Consider the following 24,951-nt stretch of genomic DNA (forward strand, 5'->3'; position numbering starts at 1 on the left):
AAATACTCAAACTTTATTACATTTATATTTAAAACAAAAACAAATAAAACTTGGGAGAGACACTCAGCAACTCGGTCTCTTGAGTAAACGTCCATACTACAACTGCAAAAAAATACACAATATTAAGACCTTATCTGAATGCTTTATGGCAATCCAGATATCGTAGGCAGCGTAAAATGTGCAGATAGTCCAAGACGCATAAATTAACATAAATAAACTCAGTCAAGCACACAAAATCAACAGAGATTAGACCTTTAACCAATCATCCCTGGTTAATCACCTCATGAGTACCTTCATACAGAACAACTAGTAAGCTCTGCAGAAAAGTTCCTTCCATTTTACACAGTTATAAGATTTTATAGAAGATCAAACGGCTGGTGCAAATTAATTCTACCATGGTGAAGTTAAATGGATGAACTGGCAGGTAAGGCAGATGGACAATTAATTAATAAAACAACACCACATGGTTTAGTGTTGCTGATGAGAATATTCAAGTTCAAAAAAAGTTCTCATCAACTTCAGATCTAGGCAAGCCATGATTTAGCAAATCTAGCTTTCTGTACAGCAATAAAGACAGTATATTTGAAGCAAAATATAGGTCCTGAGATATCTCTACATCCAGTGGTAAATTATTTAGGCAATACAAAAAAAAAAAATAATTATCCCTTTTCATTCCCATGTCACTTGGTCAAAAATCAAACTTGGCAAAAGTGTGAACGTTAACTCGTCTTCCTCATGGTCACACATCCATGTCTACGCTCCTCAGTAGTTAAGAACATTTTAAGGCAATGGTTAGTCTTGAAAATCTTGAGAAGCTAGTGGTGAGAAGCTGTGCTTGATGTGCAGATTTACAGGGACATCCTCTCTCCTCATCATTTGGGGGCTTTGTGGTCAAACAGCTGCAAGTCGAGCCGAACCCAAACCTCTCCAGTGGGAACTTCATGAAGCAGCAGTCTCCTAGTGGACGGACCTTTATTCTCAAGCTCTTTCTTAATAGTGGCTACAGGAACCTCAGTGCGACCTAAAAACTCTATAAAGGGAGAAAGACAAATGGGAATGTGTATTAATACATTCTAAAATTTAAAGAGAGCTCAGTTTAAGAATAATTCAATGATATAATTTAGAAATAGTATTATACTTGCTAGTTTTCATACTCACCATCTGGTGAATATTGTTCCCGCTCAAAAATCGTAATACAGAGGACATCTTGATACACGTCTTTAATGTGAAACTGACAATTGAAGCTCCACTTGGGGTTGACGGTGTCATTGATGGTCCGGGAAGTGTAGCACTGAGAACCCATGGTCACTTCACAGTATGGATTACTCTTTCCTAAAAACAAATTGCACAAGTATTAAACTATTTTTTTTAATCATTTTTATTATTTGTTTAATTAAACCACTCACCATTTGGTTTGGAAGATTTTAGCTCTGTTGCTTCCAAGATGGTGACAAGCAGGCGACCAATTCCACTTGCTTTCATTGATCGAGCTGTGAAAAAGTATTGTAATAATTCTTTACATTTATTTAAATACCATGACATACACTGCCAATCAAAAGTTTGAGGTCAGTAAGAACTTGTAATTTATTCGCAAGAAGTCTCTTATTCTATTGAAGGCTGCATTTATTTGATAAAAAATGCAGTAAAACAGTAATATTGTGAATTATTCTTAAAATTTAAAATAACTGCTTTCTATTTAATACACAGGTAATTTATTCCTGTGATGGCAAAGCTGAATTTTCAGCTTTTACTCCAGTCTTCAGTATCACATGATCCTTCAATGGTGTATATGCCAAGAATCTGTGGTTACGATACATATCACGATACCGGGGTTGTGATATGATATGTTTTGTGTGGCGTGCCCTAATGCTAGTATTTCCTTACACTGAGGATTTGTTCAGAGATGAAGACGGTGGGGATATAAACTCAAAATGAAATAACTGGCATGAATCTTGTACGATTTTATATTTATATTTAATATCGATATTCCATTTTTGAAAAGTGATACAGTATCGCCAATCAAAATATTGCGATACTCACGTGTATCGATATTTTCTTAAACCCCCATTTAATATGCTGATTTCGTGCTCAATTTTTTTTTTGTTATGCTTATCAATGCACAAAACAAATGTGCTACTTAATATTTTTGTGAAAATTCTGCAACACATTTTTTCAGGATTCCTTGATGAAAGTTCAAAACAAAAGCATTTATTTAAACAAAGGCATTTCATTCTTTAATGTCACTTTTGATCAATATACTGCACTCATATTCAGTGGTCCATAAATAAATAAATACATACATAAATAAAACTTACATTGATAACTCTTTTCCCGTTTCTTCTTCTCCGTCTCAATGAATGCTTCTGATGCTGCTTTGATCTTCTGAACCCATGCAAGCCTAACAAGTTACCAATAAGAGATTAAATGTTTTCAATTGTTACAATTTAAGAAAATCCACACGTATGTATGTATGTGCGTTTGTGTGTGTGTCTAATATATATATATATATATATATATATATATATATAGACACACACACACACACACACACAGATTAATCTGCATTAAAATTCTGTCAATTCTGTCAATTCCACTTGGGCTGGCATTTCAGCAGCATGAAAAGCAGTTGTTTTTTCTCTTCCCATACAGTGTGGCAATAACAACATTCCTTTAACAGTTCATCAAATGTCCCATGTGTCCAGTAAATAGCGGCTTGCTGATAAGACTGATAAAGAGAGCGATTGCTTAAACTGACCTCTCATTAATGTGCTCAGTCTTCAGTGTGTACACACGATCTATGTGGGAAATGTGGAAGACAGGCTCATCGCTGGATGGATCTGACGGAAGCTTCACCAGAACTTCATTGAGGAACACAGGCTGGGAACACAAACATACACATTACACAATATCCCAGTGCTTATGTTGTTGTTCAAAGGTTTAACCAAAAAAGAGCACTGTTCTGTGAAGAGGAGTGGAACCCTACCTGCTTATACATCTTGTACTGGGTGTTAGATTTGGGGCTAAAGAGTCTGTCTGTTCCTGAGGAAGTGAACAGCTTGACAGCTTGAGTGAACAGCAGAAAGTCATTGAACAGAAATGCGTATAACTCCTTATTGCCCTTGGTCTTATACACTTTCCCGCTGTGCAGCAATTTACGCGGACCCAAGCAGTTGGTCAGAGAGTGAAAAGTCAAATTCTAGACAGAATAGAAGAGTAAGAAATCTATTATACAGCATTATATGAACATTTAAGCCCAAGTCTTCCAGCCAATCATCCCTCACATTTTACGGTACAATTCAAAAGTTCAGTCAGTAAGATTTTTTTTTAAAGAAATTAAAAATTTTAATTGAACAAGGTTGCATTACACTGATCAAAAGGGAGAGTTTACAATGTTATAAAAATGTTTTCAAACAAATGCTGTTCTTTTGAATTTTCTATTGAACATGAATAAATATCACTGTTACCAAACAAATATTAAGCACCCCATTCTTTTCAACACGGTCAATAAAAAGAAATGTTGCATATTAGAATGAATTCTGAAGAATCATGTCACACTGAAGAGTTATGACCACTAAAAATTCAGCTTGGCCATGGGATAAACAGAAAATAATCACTTTAAATTGTAATAACATATAACAGTATTACCGTTTCTCAATTTTTTGTAAAAAAAAAAAAAAAAAAATGTAGCATAAGTGAGCGTAAGAAACCTTTTCAAAAGCAGTCAAAAAAAATCTTACAGACTCCAAACTTTTGAATGGTAATGTACAGCCAGACGATAGCTTATGACTGATCTTGTAATGCATGTTTTGAACATAAATTTCTTTGATCAGAATAAAGATGTGTATATATAAACCGTTCCAAAGGTGTGTTTCTTACCTCTGTGATGCCTTCACACTGCACATGGGATTGGATCCACTCCAGCTTTTCAGAGTTCTCCTTCTCCCAGACACCGTCGTTCACCTGAGTGCACAGCTGCTCTGCCTTCTCCAAAGCCTCTTGCAGATGAACATGGTCCACGTGACTCTCTGGAGTGTGCTCCAGGATCTGGACACAGATACACACCAATTAAGTATCGGTTAACAATGTGCTAATCATTTTCAACTATCAATATATATATCATACGTATAACAAAACAGATCTAAAATAAAAGCTGTTTACACTTATTTACTCACATGTTTAATATGAAGAGGATAGCGAGTGATCCGTTGCATAGGTTTGAGTAAAAAGCTGGACAAAGGCATTCCTTTACAACGGTAGTCTGTAGCAATTTTCTGGAAAAATAAATAAATAAATAAAAATAATTAAAGTGTTGAAATTATCATTGCTACCAAGAAAAAAAACATTCCAAAATCTCACACTGATGATGCAAAAACTAAGAGTCATAAAAGGTTTTTGTTAATCATCTGTAAGTCTAATAATTATATTTTAATCACACTGTTTTACATTGCACTGTATTATTACACTACTTGGGATATATGCACTTTCAAAAATGTTTGCCCCATACTGAAGGACTATGCACTGCAAAAAAGTGCATTAATTCAATAAATAAAGAAATTCATTAAAATAATTAAACCGAAAATACAAATAAATAAATAAAGACATAATAAATAAAGGGGAACATTATAAATATACACACAAACACACACACACACATATATATCAATACATGAATGTCCTGAAAATCTGTAAAAAAAAAAAAAAAAAAAAAAAAAGTGATATATGTGAGGCTACCTTAAGGAAGTTTTTGAAGTCTGGCTCCTGATCGGTTCTCTGTTGCAGCAGTGTGGCACCGTCCAGCTGGCAGCTGCAGAAGCGGATGTAGGCCTGCATGTGTGGCAGCTCAGAGGCCAGAATATCCCCGATCATGTGAACAGGCATGTTCTCACCCCCCGTCTTTTTCCTAGTCTTCAGAGCCCTGACAATACACACATCACGCATGATACACTGCAGAGTGGTAAAAGATAAGATTACTTCCAAGTTAACCTCACACACTTGAGCATCTTGGAGTTGCACTGGATTAGCTCCGTCCAGTTGACAAATATCATGCTCATTTCATCCTCAGTAAGACGTCCTGATTCAGACATGGGCTTGTAGAAGACCTTAAGACAGGCAACAACAAAAATATAATTTTATCTTCATAAAAGTGAAGTGAAGTGAAAGTGACATTCAGCCAAGTATGGTGACCCATACTCAGAATTTGTGCTCTGCATTTAACCCATCCGAAATGCACACACACAGAGCAGTGAACACACACACACACACACACACACACGGAGCAGTGGGCAGCCATTTATGCTGCGGCGCCCGAGGAGCAGTTGGGGGTTCGATGCCTTGCTCAAGGGCACCTAAGTCGTGGTATTGAAGGTGGAGAGAGAACTGTACATGCACTCCCCCCAACCACAATTCCATCCGGCCCGAGACTAGAACCCACAACCCTTCGATTGGGAGTCCAACCCTCTAACCATTAGGCCACGACTTCCCCCAAAAAGTATATATACACATATATATATACACACATATACACACACATACACACAGATTAATTTATAAAAAGCTGTTTTATAAAGTAATAAAAAAAGTATTTCATTATTATATTATTTCCCTATTAATTACAGTACTATATTATTACAGTACACTACTTAATATTAATATTTATGCAATTAAAATCATGAGTCAACTGAAAATTTTAATGTTCATTTAATAACATAAATATTAATAATACTAATACTAAATAAATTCATTAGGTGACTTTGTACCTCTAGAACCAGCTGTAGGTCGTCAATGTATTTCTCCTCGGTCTCAATGAGCTCATGGATGTATCCTTGCCGTTTCTTCTCCCGCGGGCTCATTGAATCCAGAGTGCTCAGGTCAGTGCACCCTAAAAGAAAACGGTACAGGTGAACTCACCCAGAAGCCCATATACACAACAAATCACACGCACACATTAACGGCTCCTGGGGATCCTTCAACAACCTTAGTCCTAACACACTCAAGCGCACTCAAAAGCAGGATAATGGAAATGTGTTGATGACACTTCAAACCGCTCCAGCGTGAATCCTTACCTGCTGATGGTCTGTCTGTTTGACCATCTGGGTTGCCTTTAGTGGTGTCTTCATCGTCCACATCCCACAGCCTTAAAAATAGCAGTTTACCCCCTGAATGATCACTCATTTTTATGAGCTGTCCCTTATGAACCTGCTCATTTACTGTGATGAACACTGCTAGCATGCAGGATTATTCAATCTGTTTTCACCCATAATACAACTGCAGGACAAACGTAACTAGATGGCAGTGAAGATTATCTAGAGGAATACTGTCAGAAAGTCACCGCAAATTAAGGTGGTCCAATATATCAGACACTTTTAACTGATGATCAAACAATAAGATCATTGCATCATTAAATTAGTTATATTTTACTGTAGATTATAAAATTGCTTTTTGTTTAGTTTTTAAAAAATGCATACCTGAAAGTGTTTTTTATTTTATTTTTAACTCTTACAAATATTAAAACTGAACGATGTTTGTTTTTTTAAAACACTTTAATGTCTAGATTTCTTCAAATCAAATAAGTACAAGATCCAAGTATTTTAGATATTTTATAAGCATTACTAATAACATTCTATAAAATTGAGGCGAACATTTGTTCACAACTATTTGCATCGTTTCCCATATAATATTAACAAATCTGTTTATACAGAAACGAGTCATGCTCAAACATTGCATAAAACGCAGTAAATCTGTAACACCACCACCTAAGGTCAAAGCATTGTGCTAAAAACAGCATCTGCAGCAGAACTAGATTTCCAAATACACCACAGACTGTAACACAAGTTGTCTTTCATTGTAGTTCTTACATTGATCTCAAACTGAAAATAAATCAACAGATGCAAAACAGTGAAAAGCATCTAAAGATTCAAGATGAAACTGCCTCAAAAAAAAGTGACAGTTCTTTGTTCTTTAAAAAGTCAAAGCGCCTTCAATAACCAGAGACTAATGATACTAAGCTTAAAGTTGCATTATAGCCAGCGTATTCATGTACAGTGGATCAGTACTGTGATTGCGATGACATAATGAGGCAGTTACACACTTTGTAACATCTCTTAAAATGTAACGTCTCTGAAAATGACCAAACTGGGGAGCAACAGCTTTACAGTGATGTCTCACAGTCCCAAAATGACCGTATAAAAGAAGCTGCTACTTTTAAAGAAACTTCAGGCAAACAAAACTTGAAGAGAATTCAAAAAAGAAAAACTATAAAAAAAGATTCCCTAAGCCCCTAATAATCAGTTAAGACTGGTCCAGACTACCAGTCGACTAAACAACAAGCCTTGTTTTAGTTTAAAAGAGACTGGTGAGGAAAGATACAGGGAGGTGAGAGGGTGAATAAATGATGGTTTCAGCACCACCTTCACTTTGAGAGGGGGATAGTGGGTCTCTTATGGATGAAGGAAAGGAAAAGTGCTACCACCCTACAGAGAAAGACACAAATGAGAAGAAAAAAGTCGAATGGGGGAAAAAAAAAAAACTGTGAGAGAAATAAACGTGTGGCTAAATATGGAGGACGAGAAGAAAAGTCTAACATTAGATTAGATACTACATATACAACAGTTCAAGATTGGAAATACCCTTTTCAGTATAACGGCAAAAATAAAATCAACCAAAATGTCATTATAATAATGTAGTGAAATTGTAACATTGCATAATAAACACCCACATTCAAGAAGCATAGACTGCAACTTTTTTTTTTTTAGATTAAATCATCTTAAACCAATTTAACTATGTAAATAAGTTAAAGACTCTTAAAGCAAATTTTATAGTCGTGAACACAACCAAAAACTGGCATGATGTAAAAAAAAATAAAAAAAACCCACAGAACCAAAATAGACTGGTCTGTTTATGGGTCTCTACTTACACTGCTGACTGGGGTCAGAATCAGAGGTGGTCATTTTCACATAGTTGGTAGGAATCAAGCCTGTGACCCCGTTGAGCTCTCCTTTCCACCAGTCAGGATCGCTTTTGTCCAGCACGTTGATAACTTGACTCTTCGTGAAGCTCAGCTCATCCTCATTTGCTGCGGTGTAGTCGTATATGGCGATGACTTGGCCGACTACAGGGAGAGCGATGAGGAGAGATTTAAAAAAATTAAAAATATCAACCCTGGAAACTTGAACCGTTTCTTACCAGCCGCGGATGCAGGTGTAGATTTGCCACTGTTTGAGCCCAGAAGCTTGACGTGTGAAGCAGGGAACCAGCCCTTCTGACGCTTCTTCCCCCTGGCCTGAGGACACAAACAAAAACAAAAAATGCAGAATTTTTAATCTATCTGTCTGTCTATCAAATTAGCTTAATGTTATTTTGCTTGAGGAAGTAAATAAAATACATTTACTTATATATATATATATATATATATACATATATACATACATACACACACACAGTTTTGTCAAAATAAATTCAAAATTCGAAAATTATGATAAAAATGTGTGAGTAATTTGGTTAACTACTGGTAACTGGCCTAAGCATGAAATTAATTATCATCAATTATTGTGTGTACAATTCCAGATATAACTATTGACAGATATATATTCAACTGATATAAACCAATGTATCCTAACCAGTATGGGCCATATGATTGCATACATGGAAAAAGTCTGTAAAACTATTAAAAACTGTTCTTTTGTTAGTTCCTTGATTAACACAAGCGGCGGTAATGGCTCATTTAAAGGGATACTCCACCCCAAAATGAACATTTTGTCATTAAATCACTAACCCCCATGTCGTTCCAAACCAATAAAAGCTTTGTTCATCTTCTGAACACAATTTAAGATATTTTGAATGAAAACCGGGAGGCTTTTGAATGTCCCATAGACTGCCAAGTAAGTTACACTGTCCAGGTCCAGAATGAATTATGAAAAGCATTGTCAGAATAGTCCATTTGATATCACTGTTTCAACTGTAATGTTTTGAAGTGACGATAATACTGTTTCTAAGCAAAGAAAATAAAAATAATAACTTTATTCAACAATTCCTTTGTCTCCTCTGTGTCTCAGCACATCACTCAAACTGCCTACCGCGCCACAAGGATGCACTGTTTCTACGTGTATTTATGCTTTGATTTGAAAGAAAACAGAGCATCCTTGTTGTACGCTGACACAGAAGAGCGTAGGCAGTTTGAGTGAGTCTTTCATACATTTCTGGACTTTGACAGTGGCAGTCTGTGGGACAGTAAAAAGCCTCCCGGTTTTCATCCAAAATATCTTGAATTGTGTTCCAAAGACGAATTGAGCTTTTACGGATTTGGAATGAAATGAGGGGAAAGTGATTAATGACAAAATTTTAAGAATAAACTGTCCACTCACTTGCAGTTCCCCGAGCCACCAGCCGGAGGGGTTCTTGGTGAGGATGAGGATGAGCTGTCCTGGGGCTAGATTCAACTGCTCTGCACTTGCAGCCGTGTACGCAGTGGTCACCTGGGCCACTTCTGCAAACAAAATAACATGTTATAGGTTTAAATAACTTTGATTAATTACAGCAATTTATCCTTTGTTACTTACCTGGTTTCCTTCCAGGTGTTCCAGGTTTACCAGGGAGACTTGACGTCTAATAAGGGGGAAATTTTTTTTTTTTTATCATAAAATAACAACATGTATAAATGCCAGTATCCTTAAATTCAAAAATAAAAATTACATCGGTCTCCTTTGGCTTGACATAATTGGAGGGGAAGACTCCTGATCGGTCTCCGATGCTGCCTCTCCACCACTCCCCTTCTCTCTCTGATACCAGGAGGGTGTCTCCCTCGGTGAAGGTCAGGTCTCCAGGCTCAGGGCTCTCGTAAGTGTACAGCGCCACATATTCTGATGACAGTATCAACATACAAACACGGTTCAGGGTAACGTGGAACACTGGGACAATACTGATGTCAAGAGATTAATCTGTGATGTCTTCACAAGCATAACAGACACAAAATATACTTAAAATTAATATAGTGTATACACAGACACACACACACACACGCATGCACGCACACACACATCCACGCGAATAAAAGTTTTGGTCACCCACAAGGACTAATTAAATCACACTAAACACCTAATTATCAGAGAACTAATTACATAAATTACACTGTTCAAAAGTTTGGGGTCAGATTAAAACAATAATAAATGAATACTTTTACGCAGCAAGAATGCTTTAAATTGATCACAAATGACAGTAAATAAATAATGTTATAAAAGATTGCCACTTAAAAAAAAAAACATTTTAACTTTCTATTCTTCAAAAATGTATGAGATGTTTCTTCAGCAGCAAATCAGCATATTAGAATGATTTCTGAAGGATCCTGTGACACTGAAGACTGGAATTCAGAAAATTCAGTTTTGCCACCAATAAATGACATTTTAAAACAGAAACCAAAGTTATTTTAAATTGCAGCAATATTTTGAGATATTACTGTTTTTAATAAAATAAATGCAGTGGAGAGCATCTTACCAACTCCAAACTTTTTAATAAATAATAAAACTAAATGCAATTAATAGGTGACAGTGCAAATTTTAGGGATGCACAAAATTACATGTTGTTGGAGTTCCTGAATATATAATCGTAAATGACTTAACATGTTGTTCAAATGCAGTATTGCAAAAACTATATATTTTCTTGCTGTAAGAGAAAAATCACAAACTGCTTCAGAGTCTCAAAATTGCAAAGTTTCCTGGTGGACAAACTCAGTTTTTTCTTACCTTCATAGTTGGATACATCTGCTGTATCAGATCCTTCAGTGGAACTATGGGGGAAAGAAAAATATAGCATTAAACAAGCACCAAATTAGATGATTAAAGTGTTTCAGGACAAAGCTGTTAGATGCCAAATTAATAACAACCTCAAACACAGAAAGTAAAGCAACACTACATTAGAATTAGTCTTTTTAAAAGGAACATCTGCACCTCTGTACACCAGTGAGTTTTAGTATGCAAAGAAACACTTGGTTTGGTTTGAACAAACCATTTCATATTTACACTTTTCACAGACAAAGTACATGTAACACTCACAGCTACACACTTTGGCATTGTTATTACTGATATTTAACCACTTCAGCACAGTGTGTGTATTTACTCTGCTTGTGCATCAGTGGCGCTCAGCACTGTAACATAGGTTTTGGGGAACCACCCCTGAACCCCACTGAGCTCTCCAAGCCACCAGTTCTCCTGCTGCTCCAGAACTGTGATTACATCATCTTTGGAGAAGTTGAGATGGTTGTCGGTCTTTGCAGTCCATGAGCACAGAGCTTGAGCTTGCACATTCCCCACCACCTGAAACCATGCAGCAAATGTCATTGCATTTTATCATGAGGAAGTTGTAGCTTACATTGTCATTATTCTCAAAGGATCCTGCATACCTGACCATGGTTGGAAGAGGCGGAGCCTGTGGCATGAGTGGGGGTGAAAGCGGAGTTCAGCCGTGATCCACTCGCCCCGTCACTTGGTTTGCTGGTGAAGAAGGGGTTTTAGAATATTCTACATGTTCTACCATCATGCTCAAGTTTTGAAATGAATCAGTGCATCTTTATGAACTCTTTCACACAAAGTCCTTTTATTTATAGATTTTTTTTCTATTTGTTTCAGAGAATAACGAAAACATTGCATTAGACTTCATGTGAAAAATCGTTTCATAATATTTTATACTTAAGGACTTGATGTGAACGTGTACTCAAAATGCATTTTGCTTGTTTCATATGAAAGACATGCGGTTTGTAGCTGTGAATGTTTTCTGTGATGGCTCGGCACCCACATGCACTTTGTCTGTTAGTGCAAATAGGGGAAAGTGTGTACAAATGATTGTGCAAGAGATGTAAATGAAGCATTTGAACAGTATGAGGTCGTCAGATTGGAGATCACACCTGACAGAGATGGAGACCTGTGGCTTTAGGGCTTGTTTGGCCACGAGTGGAGCCTCAGATTTGGCCTGCTTCTCCACATAGCTCTCAGGGAACCAGCCCATCTTCCCCTGCCGACTGCCGTACAGCCAGCCCTGCTCTCGCTCTATGCTCTCATCCACCTAAACAAACAGAAATCCAGCTGAGTAAACTCTAAACCTGAACCCTATGCTATTCAATCACAATCACTTTAAACAGAGAGAGAAAAAAAAAGGATTATGAAATTACAAATGAAACATTTTTACAGATTTATAATTTTGAAAGACACTTATGGACAACAAGCTATATCAAAAATAATAATGCAATGTAATATTGTTTATTTATTAATTAATTAATTTATTGTATATAAAGGGTTGATTTTCTTCAAAATATAATAAAGGAAAGGCATGATCTAGCACCTTACATTTTGTCCTTTAGATTTTGGAGTGAACAAATAAAGCCATGGTATGGTGTACATTTTAGGACATCCTCATACCTCAGTCATATGACGAAAGGCATCATGACTCAGACTAAAATGCTCCAGCCATTGGATTAAATGGCATCACGGCTCAGACTGTAAGGTTTCAGGTCTCAGGTCTTGTGTGCGTGCACTTGGATGGATTAAATGCAGAGCACCAATTCAGAGTATGGGTTACCATGCTTGTCAAATGTCACGACTTTCACTTTTGTGCTATTAGGCATCGGGCAAAACAGACTCATCAAGCGAAATGTATTCAGATGGATTCAAGTTTAGCGTTGCCCTGCCTCAATGTGACGTCACATGCTCTACCTGTCTCAATCTATATTTCTTCTGATCTGCGTGCATAAGACTTTAGAATTCTGTACATTTGTATTATTTGCAAATTTTATTAGCACGTTTAGGAAAGTTTGCTAAAAAAAACATGTAACTTTGTTAACTTGTATGTTGCCAAACTATAGTGAAGCTAAAGAGATTTTTGGGTCTATTACACTGCATTGTTATAAGCACAGGGCAACTTTGTGTACAGAGGTTACTAGAGAAACAGCTAGCTGTTCCGCGTCTAATGTCAGATCATTCAGCCGGTTGCAATTTTTCTGCTGACTAATGTCAAACAGGATGTTGAGTCCTGTATAGAACATAACCAGTGAAACATGATAAAAACTGTAAGAAAATATATCAGATACTGCTTGACTTCAGTCTCTCTCTCTCTCTAATGCTCGAATGACATTTACATAAAGTACATTGTCAGAGGATTACATATAAATATATAAAATATATGCCAATAAATTATATACAAAACACACACACACACAGACACAGACACACACACACAATCATTTTATTGTGGAGCGGGAGATTAAGAAAAAGACAATTTAAGGATGATGTTATGATGGTATAAAAGCAAACCGAATAAAAAAAAATGCCTTAATCTACTTTATAGTAGAAAAGAAGTTGTAATTCTAATCGAAAGCCATACTGTCACAGTTTCTCCATGTTTAAAAGCAGCAGTCCCTAGTAATCGATTGTATAAATTGCTATATAAATATGCTTAAATGTGATGTGCCTTTACTGGAGTGCCGCTTGCAGAGCTAGTGTCACTATGATGATCAGATGTTTTCATAACTGCCTCTTTCCGCTGTCATTTTGTTGTGTTTATTTTGTAATCAAGAGGAAAGCTCACAGCACATAATTACATATTCTTCTAATCTCCGCTCTCTGCAGCGTGCACAGTGCTGGGATGTTCGCTTACTGTAGCACTGGTCCCATATTTTGAACTACTTTTTACCCCTAAACAGGAAAAGCTGTGAATTTTATCAGGGTTTTGAGTCCGTTTCGCCCGATGACTAATTGTATGAGACCTGACACCTGACATTATTTTTTCGTGACAACTGAATCCTTTCAGTCTTGAGGTACGATGCCTTTTTGTCACATGACCGATAGACTGAGGATGTCCTAAAATGTACACTGTATCCCGGACCACTGGGGGGTTTTGTGAGATTTGCTCTCAAACTGACCTCAATCAGGTCATCGCTTTCAAAGGAAAGCTCCTCATCGTTTCTGGCAGTGAAGGGGTAGAGGGCTTTAAACGTCGTCAGTGCTGCTGATCTCCTGTGCTGTGTGCCAAGAGGATGTCTGCTGCCTGAAACCACAAGGATAATTTCATTAACTCCAATCAACTCAGAGATAACCAAACTAGCCATGAGAGTTGATTATTAAAGTCACAGTACACTTTTCCTTACCTTTCCTCTCCTCCAGGCCGCGCAGAAGAGCAGCGACAATGTCTGATTTAACAGTGTTCTTCTTGTTCTGTTCATTGTCTCCCAGTCTTGTGGCTGCAGCCTCTTCCTCCTGCAGTTTCTTCTTCCGCTCCTCATCCTGTTTCCTCTGCTCCTCCTCCCGACGCCTCCTGTCCTCCTCTTCCTGCCTCTTCCGGTCCTCCTCTTTTCTTTTTCTCTCCTCTGCATCTCTCTTGGCAGCGTCTTGTGCACGTTGTCTCCTCCTCTCCTCCTCCTCCCGCTCCTTTCTTCTTTCCTCTTCCCGTCTCTCCTCCTCTTTCCTCCTCCGCTCCTCCTCTGCTCTTCTGCGCTCCTCCTCCAATCTTAACTCCTCCTGCCGCCTCCTTTCCTCCTCCAGTTTTTTCCGTTCTTCCTCCAGTTTTCTCCTCTCCTCCTCCAGTTTCCTCCTTTCCTCATCTCGCCGCCTGCGGTCCTCTTCCTCCTCCTGCCTCCTTTTCTCCTCGAGTCTGCGTCGCTCTTGTTCTCTCCTTTCCTCCTCCTCCTCCTCCCTGCGCCTCCTCTCCTCCTCCTCCTCCCGGGCTTTGTGCTCTCGCTCAGCTTGTTCTCTAGCGGCCTGTAAACGAGCTTGTCTCTCCTTCTCCTCCTCCTCACGAAGTTTGGCTTCTCTCTCCTCCTGTATTTTCCTCTGTTTCTCCTCCTCTTCACGCCGCAGTTTCTCCTGCCACTGCCGCTCCTTCTCCAGTTTGATGCGTCTTTATAGGGAAAGAAGTTTTGCTTGTGAAATCCTGAATACTTCCATGTACGTGCGAGTATACTATAGGAAAAAGATACTTACGTCTGCTCTTCCTCTTCTCTCCTCTTCTTTTCCAGTTCCTCCTGCTTGCGTTTCTTTAGCTCTCTGATTTTTTCTTCCTTAATAGTGCATAGTTTTTCCAAAGCAGACTGTTGTGTCCTCTGGCTCTCTCGGAGATCCTAATTAACAAACCACAAGATTATGGCACACTAAACTCAATTGTACTCCATTGTAGCAAAGACCCAAAACAACCTTAAGATTAAACTGAAATCAATAATTTACCCAATTTACTTTCTTAACACTGATACCTGACTTTTTAGTTTATCTTTTAACCAAGACAAAGTTTTCTTCTGAAGTGAAAATGTCATTAAGACCATAAGGTATTTTTTATTTCTTACAAAACTTTCACACATCTGACTACATTCTGATATGTAATGCATAATTTGTTACATTCCAAATCAATTTAAACTAGTTTAACATCCATTTTCAATCAGAAGTACATCGCAATAAAAGGATTCATGTTGACTTGAAAGCCAGAATGCAGTCTAAAGCAGTGCTGTTATATTGAACTAAAACTTAATTTCAGCTAATTGCCAAAGAAACTTCTAATTTTCATTTAGTAAAAAAAAAAAAAAAAAAAAAAACTGAAACTAATACAATTTTACAAACTACATGAAAATTACAAATTAAAAAATTATATATATATATATATATATATATATATATATATATATATATATATATATATATATATATATATAAATAAAAGAAACTATAAAATTAAAATAAAAACTTACAATTAAACCCTGGTTCAATTGTAAGTTTTTATTTTAATTTTATAGTTTCTTTTATATATATATATATATATATATATATATATATATATACATACAATTAAACCCTGGTTCAAAATATTAATAAAAACTATATAGCAGTATCACAATGATGCTAAAATGATGCTCCAAACGGACACTTTTTTAAATAAATATATAAATAATTGATAAATTGTGAATAAATCGTTTCACCCAGAAATTTGTCACATTATGGAAGTAAAACGCTTTGTGAATGATTTTTTATTTTATTTTATTTTATGTCTTCAATCCATCCCTGATGATATGTACAGTAAAGATCCTTGGGAAACATTCTAAAGGTGAAGCTGCCACAGTGAGAGTGAGCAGGAAAAGGGAAAAAAAAAAGAGACCTTCAAAAGGAAGAAGAGATTGCTGAGGCAACTCAGTAAAGAGAGCAGGCCTTTAAGCATGCAGTCATCCATTTCCTCAAACTGCAGCGAAAGCCAGGGAGAGACAGACAAGTAGACAGACAGACAGAAAAGCTCTACAGCTAGTGATAGAGACACAGGGACAAAAGCATAAGGGGTTATTCGCATTAGAGTCATCAGGAAGAGTCTATATGCTGTTAGCACTCATCGGTTAAGAAAGATTTGCTAAATATCTGGGGAATTAAATATTTTCATATCACTCAAATTAAAGTGTCAATTAGCACCTTGTAAAGTGTAACTAGTTTAGCTAAACATATGGATCAGTTTGTGCTGTTCTGAATGGATTGCATGCATTAATTAGTCAGGGCTGAGTGATATTAAAGGCTTACCTGGATTTCTTTCTTATACTGATCCATATCTGCCAATTTAACTGCAGTCTCCTTCTCCAAAGCATTAAGCTGTTCTTTAAGCTTTCGACAGGTAAGATCCTTCTCTTCCACATTACTCCGTAAAGTTTTCACTGTCGCAGCTGAATCAAGAAAAAAAGAAAGTTAAACAACTACATAAAAATTGGTGGTGCTCTCTTAATAACAGAGAACAAGATTTATTCTTATAATTTTAAGATTCAACATCGGGGGGGGGGGGCATAATTGGCCAAATGCGTCTTACTAGGGAGGTTGTTCAGATTGAGGTTGCGTAGTCTGTCATTGAGTTTTTGCTGTTCTATGGTCGACTGTCCCAACTTGCTCTTAAATTCCTGCAAAAATCACATACAGTCATCATGATTACTATTATGCTCTTGTGAGGCAATCTAAAATGTAGTTTAAATATATATTTCAGTATAAATTAATAAATAGATTTAATTTAAATGCGTGTAGACACATTCATTATTCATGTGTGCTTTTACGGATGCAGCAGTCAGACCTCTAACTGTTTCTGCAGAGAGTGGATTTCTGTGATGCAGCAGTCTCTTTTGTGGTTGATCATTTCCAGCTCATTTTTATGGATTCTCTTTTTGCCTTCAGCATCTCGGAGCTTGTCAGTTATTTGTTTCTGCTTGTTGCCCTAAAAAAAGAGATCGGTTTTTTCAAGCATTCTGGCGGTTTAAAAAAGTAATAATTGTACTGAAATGTGTGGTTAAATTGAAAGTGCTTGGTTTCACACATAATGTGTCTGGATGAAATGTGAACGTTGATAGCATAATGTCCTGTAGCCTCACCACAGCCTCTAGCTCCATCTCCAGACTCTTCTTCTTGGCTCGGAGCTTGATGATCTCCTCCTGCTCTTCACTCTTCTGATTTAGGAGCTCCTGCTTTCTCCTCCTTTCCCACTCAAGCTGCCGCTGGCGCTCCAGCTCCTTCTTGGCTGCCTGTACGGAAAATCATAGCAGTATTCAGTCAAAAAAAAATTATGTTTTTATTTATATAGATTATTTTCCTTTTATACCTATACAAACCTTTTGGGAAATGTAATATTTTGGTCAGAATCTGAAACGTTATCACATGGTCATCCTCTCACCTCCTTCCTCTCCAGCTCTTTAAGTCTCTCCTCCTCTCTTTGTCGCTCCAGCTCTCTCTGTCGCTCCAGCCTGAGCTCTTCCTCCCTCTTCCTCTTCAGCTCCAGCTCTCGTGCCTCCCTCTCTCTTCTCTCCTGCTCCTCTCGGGCCTTCTGTGCCCTCCTCTCCTCTTCCCTGCGCTGCTGCTCCAGAAGTGCCTGTCGCCGCTTCTCCAGCTCAGCATTTCCCATCTCCATATTTTTCTTGAACTTATCTTCAAAAGTCCCTAGACACACAGAGCACACATATACATAATTACAATGAACTGGGATGTTCAAACAGCTATTATATTTGATAAATATTAAATATATAAAAATGATATAAATAGAAATTATTTATACCAATTTTTTTTTTTTATGTCTTTCACAAATCAAATAGCATTACACAATCGGTGAGCCTAAAGAGAATACATATGTTTCAATTCTTTGATACCTGGTTTTTTTTTTTTTTTGGTAAAAAAAGTCATAGATATTTGTATTATGTAATAATGGGTGTGGTGTAAAGCCATACAATTGTTCCTTGGTTTCTGCGGAGGCTCAGACTCATAGAGGTCCTCAGCCAGGCCTGCATAGATCGAGCCAGTGGTTCCATTCACAGACTCACCAAGCTTCCCCCTGTAGGTTTATATTTATGGAGAAAAAACATTGACAAATCAATTCAGATAATAATTTGAAACATATTTTTACATTCATGACCAATGTTTTATATACGATTAAGTTTTTAGTCAATTGGAGATTAGGTTACAAACTAGTCAGCGGTACCTCAGTGATGGGGGCACCAGCTCTGAAGGGAGTGCCATAGGCAGCGGCTGGCCCATTTTAGCCATGTCTACCAGATGCATGGCAAGAATAAACTCATCAGCCTTCAGTTTACCATCCTTATCCACATCAGCAAGATTCCTGACCAAAAAAAAGTTCCAAAAATGTCATTAAATCAAGGCATTTTGTAGCTAAATATTGATAAAACCTGAAATGTGTTAACTTTTTTTTAAATAGAAAATGTCATATGCAACGGGGGTGCAAAAAAAGAGAGATATGCACAATAAAAGCATTTTCAAAAGCAGTCTTTTGAACCCACCTTTACAGGTCTCATAAAATTAGGCTTGTCATAAATTAGCAATGAAGTGCATGAAGCTACTCTTGTGCAATGAAATCTTCCCCCGAGTTAGATTTTTATAACGAAAAAAAAAAAGCTTTATGCAAGTACTGGGGAGAGCAAACACCTACCAGATGGCAGCTAGCTGAGTCTGAGAAAGCATTGTTGTAGCCATTATATTTCTCACTTGAGGACCTGCAGAAAAAAATAATAAAAAAAAAAATAATTACATTATATGGATGCCATTTACCATCTTCAGAGAAAAGGATTTTTCCAAGATAAAAACATTTAAGGGAGAAAAATGCTTATTTGCTGTGATTTATATCACTGGTATGACTTTTTGTATTGTGTGTTTTTTTTGTTTTTTTACAACCAGCTTGTAAATAATAGTTGCTGTACTAAAGTAACTGGTCTGAGAAGAGCTGGATGATATTCCTAAAGTCAATGGTGGAATCCTACCAAAACCTGCAATGCATAATGACATCTAGAAACTCTTCTAACACAGATAAATCAGTGCCCCCTTTTCAACTTCTATGTAACAATATAGCTTGCCTATGACATGTAGGAAGAGGGCTTTCACTTAATGCCATACAATTGTGAAATAAACCTCACAAAGTCATGTTTTACCCACTTCCTCATTTCTGAAAGTCTCTAGTACGGATGTCTTTGTCATGAGAGATGTAAGTGATAGAGACAACTGCTTTGCAGATGAGACATATGGGTGTGGATAGCCATCTTACTGCACTACTCACCTTCAGATGAAGTCTCTAAACTCCATATTAACCATACAATCATGAGATTAGCACAGTAATCACAATCACATTTTAAAAGTTTTGTCCCCAGGCATCATTAAGAGAAGCTATAGCATGCTGGTGTTAGCTGAACTATCCATTTGCCATTATTTGCACACTAGTAAGACAACCTACCATTTTTTTAAACAGATTTCCGGTTTGATTCTTTGAAAATCATTTTTAACAAAGTACCTGTTAGATAACCCATCATTTGCTTGTCCAGGCTGTTAAACTGCTGCCTATATTTGAGTCGTGATGCCTGTGGGATGGCCCAATCAGAAAGGCCGCCCTTTGGAGAGTTGCTGTTCAGTGATGTGGAGGAGGAGCTGTAGACATAAGTACACAAGTCACTTTGCGTGTAGATGGTACTCAACATGTCCTCAACAAGAGGATTAATTATGTACTAAAATAGGTCCGTGTGTGGAAGTTCCTGACCTGCTCGAGCCCAGGTCCAACAAAGATGGATTCTTGTTCATTGGAGTGGCAGAGAAGCCCAGTGGAGAAGAGGAAAATGAATTTGACAACTGAAGATCTATGGGGGAAAAAAACACATCAAACACATCTTGAAAGAAATGTGTAGTCAATAGCACGCAATGGCAGAGACAGAGCGTACAAGCCATTAACGAAGGAACACATCATGCATGAGAATATAAGCCACAAAGTCATCATTTTTAGAGGGTTAAGGCATAAAGAGTTGCTTGTTAAATCAACATATTATACTTATAGACTGAGCTAGCCCTGACACAAAGAGACCGAAGCAGAGAAAATGCTGACTGCAGTAAGAACAAAAGAGATCAGTGTCATTTCACCGTTATCACACCGTTTCTGTCATAATCTCAAAAAACAAATGGCATAATTTTACTAGATTCAGGCTTCACTGGCATGTGGACATTAGTGTCTCTTACTGGAAGTGAGAGGGATGGGGGTAGGCTGTAGAATGGCAATAGGTCCATTAGGCAGGGCTGGAGTGCTGATGGTGGGCATCACTGACATTGACAGCCCTGTGCCCATCATGGGAGTCATGCCCGGCATAGGGCTCATGGTGGTCATTGGTATAGGGGTCAGAATGGGCATGTTCGGCATCATGGATACATTTGGCATAGCTCCCATTCCTGCAAATTCAAACGGACAATAAGAGAACATTCACTAGATAAATTACTTGAGAGGTTTTCCAACCATTCCTTTTTATAGCAAGTCCTAATTAGTTTGACACTAGCTACATTTATTTTTTTACAAATATCAAAAACAAAAGCTACATCTTAAAGCTGACAAGCTGAGGACAAATTTCTCTGGTACACTTCAAAGGTTGTGGTTACAGCCATCTGTTCTACATTACTTCAACTCCACTGTATCTTTTGGCCATCAAGCAGTGCACCTGCTGTCATACGAGGGACTTTCAAGAGAATTGAGGTTTTCCTAGCAAGTGGGGAAGTGACACTTACAGTATTTTGCACTTTTGCAGCATTGGCTACAACATTAAACTGCCATTGTACCTTTAAAGCTTAAATGACCTCTACATAACTGACCTCCATACAATATTGGCCAGATTGCTGAACACTGAATACTGGAGCGGCATTCATGTGTGACTGCGACCGGTCACGGTAACAAAAGAAAAAATTTGTCCTGTTCTACATTGTGGTACATAGTAAGGATAACAATTAGATTAACATAAAAAAATCTGTTGTACAACAGTAAACTGTGTAGCGATTCACATATTTGTGGCAGTGCAATGCTGTTATAATCCCAATGGCCTCTCAGATCATTGTTTGGCTGGTTATAGTCTAGTTTGGCAGCGTACCGAGAGGTGTTGCTGGCATGGTTGGAACTGGCACAGGTGGCTGCTTCATGATGATGGGCAGAGCTGTAGGAAGATTCTGTCCCTGCAGTTTCATCTTGATCAGTTTCATGGCTATAGAAAACTCCAGCCGGTCCATCCTACCATCTTTATTCATATCAGCCAGGGCCCTGCCATACGCAAACAAACAGACAAGAAATCAGGTCAAGACTTCACCAGTAATTCATTTTCTTTCCTTTTATTTTTTTTATGATTTCCTTTTTAGATTGTACATGGTCAGGATTTCTTACCAGATCTCAGCTAGCACAGACTGGGGAAGCCCTGACTGAATGAAGAAGTGCCGTGCCTTCTCCCCTATAATTATATAAAAATAAAATATTTTGGTAAATGTTTTCATACGTAGTAGATAAAATGTTAATTAATTTGTTTGTATATACACAATTAATTTGAATAAATTAATCTTGAATTAAAATGTTAATATAAATAATAATATTCATGTTTTTAACATTAAGAAATTTTAACAAAGGCTCCCCATTACATACCTGTAACGTAGCCCTGTACTGGCGAGAGGGAGTCAAACTTCTGATCATGTTTGTCCCTCTCCTCTGGGGTTATAGCCCAAATACTCCGACCACCTTAAAAAGCAAAGTAGACAAAAGAATGAGGGATGAAGTAGAGAGAAATAGGGAAAATAATTAAACTACTAATTATGCAGGCCGGTTCAATACTCTAGTATCAGCAGGTACATTTATTTTGCATAGTGCAGAGCTTTTGCATAGTCAGGCTGTTTGAATGATATATGTGGCACATTACTTCTGTCTTTCGGTGCAAGCATACAATGTAAAGGGCAAAAAAAAAAAAAAAGAAAATGTTACACTATATCACATTACAATTCACATCAACTTGGTCTGACTTTATAAAACCCAAACTGGATTGGAAATAGAGATGCACCATTTGCAATTTTCTTTGGAAGTGTGCCCTGCCAATAGATTTGTGTGAATTCCAATTTTCTTTCTAATAACTATAATTGACACCACATACAAAAAAAATAAATCTATGCAAATTTCAATGTAAGAAGTATTTATATAATAAAATAAATTGTTAAACATTACAATTCCCCCAATCTGGACTAAGCTACAGATTTTCTCAAAATAAAGTGCTCTGTGACTGGAAAGAGGAAGAAATGGTTAACTTAAATAGAGTTTCTGTATGTAACAAAACAGATGTAATTTCCCATTGTGTTTATAAATTGTAATTTTTTCCCCCTAACCTTATTAAAATGTGTCATTTTTCACATCAAATGCTTACTTTGTTTCAATTAATTCAGTTAGAATAATAGGAAACTGTAGAATTGTTACAATTCAAATTAAATTAGTATTAACAAACTCTATCATTCCACTGCGGAGAAAACAGAAGCTGCATCTGAAGTGGCATTAGATGTATTTACACAGATAGTTGGATGAAGCCGAGGTGCCATAAATGCATTTACACTGAAAAAAATTCAAATGTATAAATAATTTTATAAGTTTAATGTTTTACATAATTTAAAATGCTGAAAAATGCAATGATACTTTTAAAGAGCCACACAGATGGGAAATCAAAAATTACTTGTATTACAGTGTATGATATAGCTGTCCATCAGTGTAAACAATGTGCAAAGTAATTAAACCAAAAAGTACACGATTTATAAAGTTATTGGCTTCTAAAGTAAGGAGTCGACTCTGAATCGCTGAAACGAGTCGTTATAGATTTCAAATCTTTTGCCCATCTCTATGTACGTCACTAGGAACACTTTGCATAATAATCTCCTGACCTGCCCCCCCCCCCCCCCCACACACACAAAGACGCTCTGGTTGGTGTGATAGCATCATGTCGAGGAGACAGTGTGTTTATGAAATGAAAAGAATGAAGATCAGAATAACCAATGGCTAAAATTCATTTTCACCACAATACCAGAGCAGTACAACAAATCCCTTTTGTTCTGTTCACAACATTTCACTGATGACTGCTTTTCTAATCTCGGTGAGTACAAGGCGGGATTTTCAAAGCGTTTGGCCATAAAAGAGGGTTCATTACCAACTTTATTTAGACCAACGAGCATCTCCGAATCACAAACGCGAAGTATGATTTTGAAGTTATGTGTCTGTTTTCTCCCGAGCATCTTATCAGTATGTGTTCTGTCTGCAGCCTTTGTCTGCGTTGATTTTCATTTACAAACACGTCATTAAAATGAAGTGCAACAAGTGCTGCTAACAGATATTCTGTGATAAAGTAATCCATATGAAAACAAGGCGATGTCCGTTTTTCACGTCTCCCTTCATTATATCTAATGTGACCACGCCCCTGCGCTGAACGCGCTATTCAGATTCAAACTGAAGCGCGGCTTGAATACACCCACACAGAAGAAAAAGCAGCGAGACTGTTCAAGTTTTTTTTATTTTACTGTTTGCTTCGCAATGAGGAATAAGACATAATTCACCCCAAAAGATGCTAACGCATTGTTTACCATGAAGTTGTGTGCGGAACAACCAATCAAAACTATGTCAGTTGACCAATCAGAACACAGTATGCTACCGAAATGTGGGGTTTAAGGAAACTGAATCTTTTGAACAGCTTCGCGCGAACCGTTTGGGGATCTCTGAGAATTGAGGTAATTTTTAAATGATATTTTGACAAAATGATAATGTTTTTTAACCTTGGATGGATTTAAACCTATTGTACAGGACTTATAAACAGTGATAGGAAGCTTAGAGTTTTCATCTTACTGGCTCTTTAAATATGACTAAACCACCATTAGGTGGCGGCAAATGTCTTTTTTAAGAGCGAGTCATTTATTCATTCATTCAACCGATTCATTCAAACGGCAACCTTTTTCCTACCAGGGTTTACTGCGCATGCACACATCAATAATGCATCATTTTTCTCACGCTGAGCAATGATTATTACTAAGGTTTGGGTGTGGGGTAGGTATAGTCATTATTAAAACACATTGTAATAGGTAGAAAAAAAATATTTATTTTTGGTTTCCGGCCATAGCTGTATCCTTTCAAGCAACAACCCTGCATAACACATAAAAACTGCATACTTTAAGGGTAGGTTTAACGTTGGTATAGGGGTAGACTTTGATAAACTATATTTTGACATGTAGAACCTTGTCGAACATTACTACCTACTGTGTTAATGAGAGACAGCTAAATCCGACACGGTAGCAAAAATCGACATAACATCAGTGGCGCTGGCAATAAAAGAATCGGCTCCGAATCAGCAAGATGTGTGAAAAATCATCCGATTCCGATCACTGGCCGTTTAATCGGTGCATTTCTAATTGGAACAAGATTTAAGATGAAAATGTTTACATTTTAAAAATACTAATTATAACTTTGGTCAGACTGATATGTAACTTTTAAAGTACATATAAATATTGATATTTATTGGAATTACAGAGTTAAAGCTGCGGTAGGGAACTTTTGACGCTCTAGCGGTTAATAAACAGAGCTGCTTGCGTCTTGCGGAAGAACTTCGTAGCCGGAACTACTTCTCTCTGTTTATGTCTATGAAGAATCACAAAGGTACTGGGTTAC

The 24,951-nt window shown here is 37.3% G+C and overlaps 1 protein-coding gene across 2 annotated transcripts in view; it reads right to left on the bottom strand.

The window, feature by feature from the left end:
- The window catches only part of LOC113075932 (intersectin-2), a 34,949-nt gene continuing 9,998 nt past the window's right edge, over positions 1-24,951 (bottom strand). The window contains exons 3-39 of one of the 2 annotated variants that reach the window (XM_026248580.1): positions 21,913-22,005; positions 21,661-21,724; positions 21,374-21,540; positions 20,481-20,687; positions 20,011-20,107; positions 19,768-19,901; positions 18,916-18,979; positions 18,451-18,588; positions 18,200-18,303; positions 17,653-17,915; positions 17,354-17,503; positions 17,059-17,199; positions 16,804-16,891; positions 16,524-16,663; positions 14,958-15,094; positions 14,126-14,874; positions 13,901-14,025; positions 11,891-12,048; positions 11,390-11,480; positions 11,107-11,303; positions 10,734-10,777; positions 9,688-9,854; positions 9,555-9,600; positions 9,360-9,481; positions 8,182-8,278; positions 7,913-8,107; positions 5,757-5,878; positions 4,993-5,099; positions 4,732-4,915; positions 4,173-4,271; positions 3,877-4,044; positions 2,984-3,196; positions 2,756-2,877; positions 2,316-2,398; positions 1,407-1,490; positions 1,159-1,332; positions 1-1,030 (exon numbers count right to left, since the gene is read on the bottom strand). In XM_026248580.1, the coding sequence (XP_026104365.1) occupies positions 873-1,030; positions 1,159-1,332; positions 1,407-1,490; positions 2,316-2,398; positions 2,756-2,877; positions 2,984-3,196; positions 3,877-4,044; positions 4,173-4,271; positions 4,732-4,915; positions 4,993-5,099; positions 5,757-5,878; positions 7,913-8,107; positions 8,182-8,278; positions 9,360-9,481; positions 9,555-9,600; positions 9,688-9,854; positions 10,734-10,777; positions 11,107-11,303; positions 11,390-11,480; positions 11,891-12,048; positions 13,901-14,025; positions 14,126-14,874; positions 14,958-15,094; positions 16,524-16,663; positions 16,804-16,891; positions 17,059-17,199; positions 17,354-17,503; positions 17,653-17,915; positions 18,200-18,303; positions 18,451-18,588; positions 18,916-18,979; positions 19,768-19,901; positions 20,011-20,107; positions 20,481-20,687; positions 21,374-21,540; positions 21,661-21,724; positions 21,913-22,005 (5,492 nt within the window). In that variant the 3' untranslated portion in view covers positions 1-872. The remainder of the gene's footprint in view (positions 1,031-1,158; positions 1,333-1,406; positions 1,491-2,315; positions 2,399-2,755; positions 2,878-2,983; positions 3,197-3,876; positions 4,045-4,172; positions 4,272-4,731; positions 4,916-4,992; positions 5,100-5,756; positions 5,879-7,912; positions 8,108-8,181; positions 8,279-9,359; positions 9,482-9,554; positions 9,601-9,687; positions 9,855-10,733; positions 10,778-11,106; positions 11,304-11,389; positions 11,481-11,890; positions 12,049-13,900; positions 14,026-14,125; positions 14,875-14,957; positions 15,095-16,523; positions 16,664-16,803; positions 16,892-17,058; positions 17,200-17,353; positions 17,504-17,652; positions 17,916-18,199; positions 18,304-18,450; positions 18,589-18,915; positions 18,980-19,767; positions 19,902-20,010; positions 20,108-20,480; positions 20,688-21,373; positions 21,541-21,660; positions 21,725-21,912; positions 22,006-24,951) is intronic. The other variant, XM_026248581.1, reaches the window with a different exon arrangement.

Source organism: Carassius auratus, unplaced genomic scaffold (genome assembly GCF_003368295.1).
Source record: "Carassius auratus strain Wakin unplaced genomic scaffold, ASM336829v1 scaf_tig00018063, whole genome shotgun sequence".
In the NCBI taxonomy this organism is placed as follows: domain Eukaryota; kingdom Metazoa; phylum Chordata; class Actinopteri; order Cypriniformes; family Cyprinidae; genus Carassius; species Carassius auratus.